The sequence below is a fragment of the Rhinichthys klamathensis genome, unplaced genomic scaffold, assembly GCF_029890125.1.
Source record: "Rhinichthys klamathensis goyatoka isolate OS25496 unplaced genomic scaffold, OSU_Roscu_1.1 h1tg000479l_1, whole genome shotgun sequence".
Classification (NCBI taxonomy): Eukaryota; Metazoa; Chordata; class Actinopteri; order Cypriniformes; family Leuciscidae; genus Rhinichthys; species Rhinichthys klamathensis.
This window is the reverse complement of record NW_026606967.1, coordinates 822,501-833,096: the sequence shown is the minus strand read 5'-3', so window position 1 is coordinate 833,096 and position 10,596 is coordinate 822,501. Positions and strand designations below refer to the sequence as shown.

Below are 10,596 nucleotides of genomic sequence, written 5' to 3'. Positions count from 1 at the left end.
TGATGCAGAGCTTGGGTTAAGCTTTAGGTTAGGCTTAGTCTGTGATCATTAATTAGTCTTATTTAAAAAGCTAGCAGTGTCAGTAAGTGTGTGTGTCAGTGCGTATGGCATGACTGTAATATCGGATCAATAACACATTCGTCTCTCACACACAAACCTGACTTCATGCATCCACAGAAAATACTAAGAGAGTGATTTGGAAAAGCTCGGTAACTGTGAGAATAGCCTCCGTTGTTTGAGATCTGCATCTAATGCAATGTCTGAGTGTCCAGTGCTTACACTGCATATATAAGTGAGAGTGCTCTAATTTAGGTTACAAAAATATTTTAAATAATACATTTACAACTATTTAAAAACTGATTTGTTCAAATATCTGATGGAAAAGCGATGAAAGAGAGACAGCATTAATCAGACAGAATCGGTTCTCCTTTTATTCGAGCTGGACAGAATGTGAGAGGTTGGGGACAGAAGCTCACATTTACAAACCCCAAACAGGAGAAAGAAGAAGGTATAGATCACTCGGTCCCACAGTAATGCAATCTCACAAACAAGAGCGTTCCTCCAAAAAGTGCATTCACAAACATGACAAATCAACATCTTTTTTGTGTTGTGTTACAAAATGTGCATAACAGTTCTGTCTGTACTCAGTAGATTTCAACACAAACTGTTTTTGTAGAACTCTGTTTTATTTCTTTACAAAGGATAAAAAGAGGCTTGTGAGCGTAGCAGCTTCAGATCCCGCGCGGCCTCGCCGTGTCCCGCCGCACACATCCACAACAGCAACACCTCAATATGATTGCATTGATAGAACAAAGTTTTTTACGTCTTCATTTCAATATATATTTAGAATTACAATTTAGAAAAATTAAATTAAAATAAAATAGATTAATAAAAACGCAGGGCAATTAAATATATTTTAATACCTACTGTTAATTTATACCATAAATATTAAGACACAGAACATTACTATAAGAACATGGCTGAAAAATTAATGTAAAAATTTAAACGACTTTTTCGTCTGGACAAGTGTCTAGTGTCCATGATTGAAAAAGCTGACTAATATATCCAATTCCATGTCCAACCGTATAAAATCACTCTTCTCTTCTCTTTGCCCGTGTCAGCTGACACTCGCCGGTCTCACGGCCATTCGTAGGAATTTACAAGGTGGCTAATTCACATGACCTCCCCCGTACGAATCCGTAAGAGTTTTGCTAAATTGTTCATATTTTACGAGTTGCCCAGATTGTATGAAGTCGTACGAACGACCTACGCCTGACCCCCCATCCCCATCACGGGGGTTTAGACAAATCGCACGAATTCATACGCATTAGCCACCTTTTACTCGCATGAATTCGTCCGAACTGGTCGTGAGATAGCGTTGCACTGTGTGTCAGAGCGTCATACTATTAAGAAACATACTGACAGAAACCAGTAAGTACCATGCAGACCTTTCAAGACAAACGTTTTTCAAACGAGACACATGTTTTCTTTGCATGAATCAATGTACAGTAGGACTGAAGAACACTAAATATCTAAACAGCATATCAGACGTCATTTGTACAATATAATACAGAACTCAAACTGGGTTAAGTCTTTTTGTCAGTATCCTTTTCTAAATGTGCATCATCAATTAATCCCAATTTCTTTGTCCTTTTCCCTGAATCTGGAGAAGGGGTGTCCGGCTCCCACTTCCAGGCTGGTCTTGTCGAGTGTGTTCCCGGGAGAACTGCTCCCAGTGTGAGACCTCTCCATCCCGCCGGACAGGCCTCCCACAGCAGGAATGCCTCCGCCACTCAGGCTAATGGGAATCGGAGGAATGCCTCCATTCTGAATGACAGAGATCTCATTGTTTTTCATTGCCAGGCCATTGGTGATGGCTACAGCATACTGATTCCAGAAGCCCGGGTCTACGTTGATTGCTCGAGCGGTGAGGTCCTTCTGAAACATCTCGCTGAACTTTATGGCATCTCCCCCTAGAAGAGCCATTGGGTTCTCCACGGAGAGCCGTCTCCCCCGCCGGGCCGGGGCGTTGTTCCACATGTGGGTTCCCATGTGGACCTGAAGTGAGAACGCTGCTTCAGTTTATATGAATCGCAAAAAAAGACATCATGCCCTTTATTTATATGCTTTTCTGATTATGAGTAAGTTTTTGTCATTTACGTCTATATTACAAATATGTTTCATTCAATTCAATAGCGCTTTTCGCAATACACACCGTTTCAAAGCAGCTTTACAGAAAATGCATGAGTCATTACGCATTACAATCTGTTATCAGAGGTTATCTATTTCAGAAATGTACAAATCACAGTTAGCTAAAAATGTATTAATTGAAACAATGTAATAATTTAAGGCAGAAACAATGAGCTCATTGAAATAATGAATACTTATATCACAGTAATATCAAATACATTTAACTTTTAAAAAATGTGCTTTAGTAAGCTTAACCTCATTTGACGATAGTAACTGGTAAAAGCTGCAGGCAGTAATTACAGGGACAAGCACATTAGAGGCAGATCTGTTACAGGTACAGATAAAAATAGCATCCCTGGTGAGACTTTATGAAACGTGATTTCAAAGCCTTTATTAAAACTGCTTGTAATGTAATACAGTTGTTCATGACTTTTAATCAATAGGTACAGTAGCACCATCAAATTAATATGCTATTGTCAGGGCACATGCAAACTTTCATGTAAATATGCCAAAATGTTGCTTTGATTTTTTTTTTAGGTGAAGATCCGATGAGCACTGTGGGAGGAGTTCAGAAAATATCTTTTCAATTCATTTTCAAAAGGCGCACTGGCAATATGGCCGAGCATGGCAAAATGGGTATCACCGTAATCTGCCTGACCCAGTGAAACAAAGGAGACCAGATCATGATTAGGATAAATGTGAAGGTAATATTTTTTTGTTTGTTTGTTTATTGTTTGTTTATTTTTAACCTCTAGGTGGTGCTAAGACACAAACCTTTATGTACCAATATGCCAATGCATTTGTTAAATACTGCATTCGTAAATTGATCCTGTTCTCATTCGCATTTAATTAGCATAAATATAAACTAAAGTACACAAATATCTTTGAACCATACCTTCAGATTTCCCTTTGTGGTGAAGGCTCTGCCACAGATGGAGCAGCCGAAGGGCTTTTCTCCAGTGTGAGTGCGCTCGTGGATCTGAAGAGCGCTGGCGGACGAGAAGTTCTTCCCACAGGAGTGGCAGTTGTGTTGTTTGGGGGTCCGCCGGGGTGGGGGCGGAGCCAGCATCGGAGCCAGGTTGGGGCTTAATGTTGTGTGAGGGGTTGCGGTAGGAACCTGGGGGCCAACTGGTAAGTGGGGTCCCTCACACAAGGCCGGTGGTTTGCTGTGTCCATTCTCATATTTCACTGTGCTTGATTCTGAGCTCATAATACTCGGAGTGTTTAAACCTAGAAAAAACACATAAATTGCAGGAAAATGCTTCAGTTATTTACTTTTATTTGATTTGAATGTATATATTAGTAGTAACAACATGAAGAAGAGTAGTTAAATTGTCAGCCATTTGTAATTTTGTATATATAGATGACTATCTCTGTCTAAAATGAAAAAACATGACTACCTCTGTCTCTTCCCAGGAACAGCAGACTGAAGTGATTCTCATCTTTGACGAATGGCCTGTTGGGCTGTGTGGCAGTGAGATCTAATGCGCCTGTGTTCTCCGCTCCAGGAGAAGGGGTGTCTGACTGCTCAGACTTCACCGTTGCACTCGCTGAAGCAGCATGCAGAGCCTCGTCCTTGCTACTATTTGCCTGAGGAGGGGACTCGACTCTAGATGGCTCGAAGCGATGGCTCTCCGGCTGGCTGTAGGTAGGAGACAGAGCCTGCATAGAGCCAGAGGATTCAGACTGTGCTGGACTCCCAACACTCTGGTTCTCCAAGTCTCCCATAGTGGAAGATGAGTCATTCTTAAACATGTCTCCATTTTCCCCATCAATTTCACTCCCGTTTTCTGGAGGCTTATGGCTGAAGGAATGGGTTACGTTAACTGTTGGGTCACTCAGCTTCATTTCATTCTCCAAAGCAACAATGCTAGAGATGAGAGAGGTTGGGGGAGAGGTGCTTGGAGACATATCTGAGTATAAATTGAGTTGTTTTGGTGAGTTCACATTCCCTTCTTTGAGACATGTTTCATCTTCCGTTACTTGGTCCATCTCGTCAAGTAGCTCATCATCATAGTTGCTCATGGCGTCTAAGCTCTTTTCATCAAAGGAGAGATCTGTGTCCATGTCCTGAAAACTCTCAGGCAGGGGTGTGTTGGGAATCTGTCCACCCATATGCATGCGGATGTGTTGCTGCAAAACTACGGCATTAGTAAACTTTTTCTGGCATATGGGGCAAGAGTGCTGTACCCGGAGAGGGGGCTTTGACCTGTGAACCCCAAAGTGTGTTTTCAAATTACCCTTGGTTGTGAAAGCACGACCACATATTTTACATTTAAAGGGTCTTTCTCCTGTATGGATGCGATAGTGCATCTTCAGGGCACTCTGACAACTGAGCACACGATGACAGATAACACATTGGTTGGGGTCTGTCATCTTCTTATCAATATTTTCCACCAGTTGCTGTAGTTTTGAGGTCTCTGATGTTTGCATAGAGTCCAGGAGGCCACCAAAAGGAAACTTGGGCTTAAACTGACTGGACATCATTTGTAGTGAGGGATGAGAGACAGCAGACGGAGTATTCGTTGAGTCTGTGATCTGTGTCCTGGTTGTGGTTGTAACTGTGGTCGTCGAAATCACTTGGGGCATGGAAGTAATCGATATGCTGGTTTCTCCAGGCCTGGTGGGGGAGTTGGGTGGTAGACGAAAGGCTTCAGGCTTGAGAACTGGAGGCGTGTCACTCGCCACATTAGGTTGTGGTGAACTGGAGATTTGTGCAATACTGGCCTCAGCAATGAGGTGATTAGGAGACAAAGATGTGCACTCACTTGATGGCGGTGATGGCCTTTGAGGTGACCGACTTAAAGGGGTGAAACTAGTTGAATCCCCATAGTTTCCTAGAATACTGGGTATAGTTGGAGGGAGTTGCAGTGCTACCGATGATGGGATTGTAGACAGAACAGGTTTGCTGTCCAGCCATGTGGTAACAGGTTTTTCTGGGGGAAAGGACATCCCATAAGGTATACCTGAGCTAGTTGGAACATTGTCCAAATACTCAGGAACAGGATAGGGGTTCATTTGGATGTGAGGATACTTTTCTTTGTGTCTCTGAAAATGAACCTTTAAGTTACCCTTTGTAGAGAAGCGATTACCACAAATGTTGCATTTGAAAGGCCTTTCACCAGTATGGGAACGAAGGTGAATTTGCAGGGCACTGTCACTTCCAAACACCTTAGCACAAAATCTGCACTTGTGTTTGAAGAAGGGATCTTCTGAACTGGGTTTGGTGTCAAACACAGAGACATTTGGGGGCTTTCCTTTGCGGTGCTTCATTAGGGCGGAAAGAGGATCAAGAGCATTTGTTGTTGCTGCAATACTGGCAAGAGGATTAGGGAAGATAACACTGTTGGGCGAGCTGTGAGGTACAAGGGGAAGGCTGGAGGGGGATGTTAGCAATCTCCCATGAGTCAGCGTTAAAGGACTAGGTGTGTTCCTTGGTAGTGAAATACAACAACTGACTTCGCCCCCAGTTCCCGTGCTACTACTAGTGCAGCCACTGCTGCTAATCGACACTGAGCATGGTGGCATTTGAGAGGGAACCACATTACTGGTTGTTGGATACAAGGAATTCATTGTGATATTGCTTTTCATCCCAGAACTCGCCAGTTGGCCACCTGTCTGAGGGACACTGGAACAGGCTCCCTCCAGAGCTGAAGATAATGAGGCTGAGACCTGTCCGTTTAAACTGGAGGGTCCCTTGATAGGAAGCTGATGCACAGGGGGTGTAATGAAGCCACGTAAATGAAGCTGCCCAGACATAGTGGGTATGCTGGAGGATGAGGTTACTTGTAAGGCAGCATTCATGCTGTGGTCTACTTGATGGTTGACAGTGGTCTGTGTGGGGGCTTGTTTGTTTATTAGCGCCACCTGGCTCCGAATCTGCTCTATGAGTTGAAGCTGATGGAGCTGTTGCTGCTGCAAGGCCATGAGCTGGTCCAGGATCATGGGGATGGCCATAGTGGACACTTCACCAGCTAGAGCTCCTCGGGCACCCTGAGAGAACTGGGCCACCGCCACACGGGTCCCATGCAGGGTTTCCAGCGTGACGTTAGTGCTGGGAATAGAGTACCCCGCCCCGGAGGACTGCGTGTGGTCCTCAAGCTGAGGTAGGCTTATGTCTGGCTCTGCCAGTGTAACTTGATCTTCAGAATCTGTGGGTTTCTCAGGAGACAGTTCCACTTCCATGGGCTCGTCTTCTTTCTCCAGGACAGCCCCTGGATCCAGCATCATGTCTGCTCCTTCATCGGCTTCAGCGTGTGGGATGAGGCTTCCCCCGGGATCGTCCTCGCTCTCGGCCGGCTCGCTGCTGGGCACCGGGGATGGCTCAGGCACGTAGTCCTGGGCTGGGTCTGAAGTCACCTCATTATCACTGATAATCAACACAAGCGGGTTCTTGGTACAGGTATTCAGATGTTCACAGAAATCCGACCACTTAAAGAACTCAGCGCAACACTTTTCACACACATGGGTCTCTTCGCTCCCACTGCGGCTCTCATTTCCACTGTCTGAATCCTCCACTCCTTCACCGGAGACTGAGGGGAACAGGGAATTAAAGAGCAAAAATGAATTAATAAATTCAACTTTTTATTAATTTGCACAAATCAAATCAATTTTGCCCTTTTTTTTCTGGATCTTCGTCTCTCATCTTAGCCACCATTTTTGATAATTGCACTGTTCCCTGTATAGCCAGCTAATAAATCTCTTTGTGCAATCAGTCTGATCAGTACTGGATATTTCCATTTAAAAACGGATTCAACACAAGTCATTGATTTCCAATGTTTTCATTCAATTCAGCGTTTACTTGCATGCCGTACTGCTAACATGAAACCTCAAATATCGGCCTCTTCACCGGTTCTGTCTGGCACAACACGTCTCCTGATAAACTACAGTTGTTGAAGAGACTGCATGTTCTCTACAGCTGACGTGCATCATAGCAGCCCTAAATCACATCTCATCACGTCTCAACTGTTTAAATCATACGTTTCTTTGAGATATTGAGATATTATCTGTACAAATTATTCCGATGGCAGAATATCTTGAGTGTTTGTATGTGTCTATGCTTTATGGTAATTATCTGGTAATAGTGCTTGACTGCAGAGATTGGGTTGGGTCTGATATTTTATTAATTATGTTATGCAGACAACTGTGAAGAATTAACTTTACAAGCTGAATTAAACATGTCTAAATTGTGATTAGACCTTGCGGAGTAAAACATTAATTTTTTATTTTTATTTTTTTAACCAACTGGCGGTTGATAATGTTTAGCAGATAGATTAAAGTGTATGTTCTACTGCAATATGGATGAATATTTTCAAAAAATCAAGAATAAAATTCATTATTTCTTATATTCAAAAACAGAAAATAGAATTAAAGAATACATAAAACAACAAATGTTTTTTAAATGTATTTGACAACAAAGAAATTATGACAATATACTGTAAACCTAATAATAATACTAAGAAGAAGAGGAAGAGGAAGAGGAAGAAGAAGGCGATGTATTTCCTCATGTCGGCAGTGACCGGAATAAAATTAATTAGAAATGCTTATTGTATTTAAGAGAGAATAATAGTTAACTATGACATTCATATACTGTCTCTTTCAGACAAACTAAAAGTATAATTTTTCCTATAATTTTCTATATGAGTAAAACAGACTGATATAGATTATATACTGAAATTATATAGAATTTCCTGTACAATGAGCAAATGTTGATATGCAAACTGAAAACACTGTTAGATTTTATATCTGTTATATTCTACCAGATGTTATATTATAATCTGTTATATTATACACTATAATGTATTTATGTTATTATAAGTGTTATGATACGTGTTAAAAAGAGTAAGTGCACTTCTCATTCTTCACCATTTCCAAATTAATTTTCTCATAAAAATATGATATATCATACACACAAGTAAAATGCCTAAATTTACAAACGTGTTAAATGCAACTAATTGACTACCTTTAATTAAAAATGATAATAAATAAATTACAACCTTTTTTGTGATAATCCAAAATGGCTGAAAGTATTTTTCATACAGTAGCACACACACACACACACACACACACATATAACTACCGTATACGATGCACTTGTGCAAACCTACAGCATTTGCTTACTATTACTTCAAATGAAATGTATGAATTTGTAATATTAATCTTGTCCAGTGTTCACCGTGCCATATGGGCTCGCAGTGCCAGAGGAACTCATGAACGAGACTCTCAGTAATGGCTCGATGTCCTCCTCAACACCTGAGTGCAGATGTAGCACACATATTCATATGTTGTATTAGCATGTGCTCTGACACAGATGTAACCACACCATGGTGCTGACTGGCTTCTGGGAACTGGACCCGGATAATTAAAAGGTTAAACCAGCATATTTTGCTAAACATCTTTGGCGCATCAATACGCATTATCTGTAGATCTCATGTACAATTTGAACATTAAAAATACAAAAAATGTGAGACAGTTACATTATCTACACTGAAAAGATCTAAATGAATAATAAAATCCCAACACTGTAAAAATGTTTCATGATTACTGTCTAAATTAACTGGTCAAAAATATAATTTAGTACGACTGAACAAACCGGATTGCATGACTGTACATTACACCAGTCATTTTAGGTAAGACAAAAACATCTGATATAAAGCTGTCAGAAAATATGGACTCAGCGGCCTTGGGAACATGGAAGGAAAGTATTGTTCAAAAACACACAGAGAATTCAAGCATGATTAATCCTGAAACTTTCCATAAGATGTATAAATATCAAATCAAAAAATAATTCTAAATTGTAAATCTCAGCAGAAAAAAAAGTTTTATATTTTGTTTAAAAAAAAAGTCCTAAACCGTGTTAGATGCACAACAGCACAGAGTATAAGAGCTCACTCGCTGTATGGAGATGAAAGGCGACAGAGAGATTATCATAATTAATGCACCATAGGACATATGTAAGCCACTTCTCTCGGGTCAAGCGAACATCTGCACGAGCTGCATGTAAAGCTGGAGATGCATGGGCCACCCATGCTGGTCCAGCCGGCGAAGGTTAAGCGCATGCGGGATCACACAGCTCCTCGGGGACACACACACACACACACACACCACTGAGGCCCGCACACAAGAGCGCGTTCAAAAGCCAAGCAAACAAAAGAGAATGAAAACGAGCATTTAAAGACTTGAGCGGAGAGAAACAGAGGACCTGAGTGAAGACACACTGCGCTCATTAAAGAGCAGGACTGAACCCTCTCTAAGATGAAGCTGAAGTCTTATCCCCGTCTCTAGATTACTGTATGCGGACACAATCAATACTTCTGTTGCTATTCAAATGCAGTCGAAGTCGGATCATACATCAACAGCGCTGAGACATGAAATATGACGCAATGTTAAACGCTCAGGACACACTTTAATTTGTCATTAAATTTTCAATTTTCATTTCTGGTTATTTCTCTCTCTCTCTCTCTCTCTCTCTCTCTCTCTCTCTCTCTCTCTCTCTCTCTCTCTCTCTCTCTCTCTCTCTCTATATATATATATATATATATATACACACATATAGGGTTGGGATTTTTGAATTACTGTGATTATTGTAGTGTATTATGTGTATGTTGCAAGACTGGCAAATATGTGCTTAAATATGTATTAATAGATGAATGAGTTTTATATGGATTACACACATATTTACTATATTCTTGAATTATTGTTTAAATAAACATGTGTACATGTATTTCTGCTGTATTTATCAGACATAATGCTTGCTGCTTGATTTCTTCTTCAAACTCGGTCAAGAGGTGCTTTCATTTGGACATGCATTTTGATAGAGTTTCATAGATTAAAGCCATAAGATAGTGAGACTTCTGAAGAACATGTGACAGAAATAATGGCATAATAATAATCACCTAAAAAGATTTAAGAACGATAATAAGAACGACATTATAACATTCCTTAGCAGCCTCATGACTGTTTAAAAAACAATGATTTTCACATGATTTGCTGGTAAAATGTCAGTAATATAGTAATACATTAAATTGAATAAAGTAGCAGGTGTGTATAAACTACAAAAAAATGTTGCAATATGAAAGTAGTGAGTGACTGAATAACCGAGATATGAGGAAGGATTTTACTTAGTGTATTTTTAAAAACACTGCTTGTGATAAATTATTATTATTAGCCTATTATTATTATTATTATTATTATTATTATTACTATTGGAAAAAGGTAAACAGATTTTCCGAGAAAAGGGGACCGAATTGTAATTAATAAGTGCAGTGTCATGGGTTACGCGCATCGCATAAACTGCTTTTAAACACAATTACGTGTAAAACACCCAGCGACATTTACTACTAAAATACAAAATGAAGACGTATTTTTTTCTGCAAACATGCATTTGCCACCTTTCTTTCTTGACAG

General features: G+C 40.5%; 1 protein-coding gene across 1 annotated transcript in view; it reads right to left on the bottom strand.

Annotated features, from left to right (window-relative positions):
• Positions 1-1,418: 1,418 nt before the first annotated feature.
• Positions 1,419-10,596, bottom strand: part of sall3a (spalt-like transcription factor 3a) — a 10,116-nt gene continuing 938 nt past the window's right edge. Inside the window, exons 2-4 of the mRNA XM_056237136.1 lie at positions 3,591-6,722; positions 3,086-3,420; positions 1,419-2,058 (exon numbers count right to left, since the gene is read on the bottom strand). Coding sequence (XP_056093111.1) covers positions 1,627-2,058; positions 3,086-3,420; positions 3,591-6,722 — 3,899 coding nt within the window. The 3' untranslated portion in view covers positions 1,419-1,626. The remainder of the gene's footprint in view (positions 2,059-3,085; positions 3,421-3,590; positions 6,723-10,596) is intronic.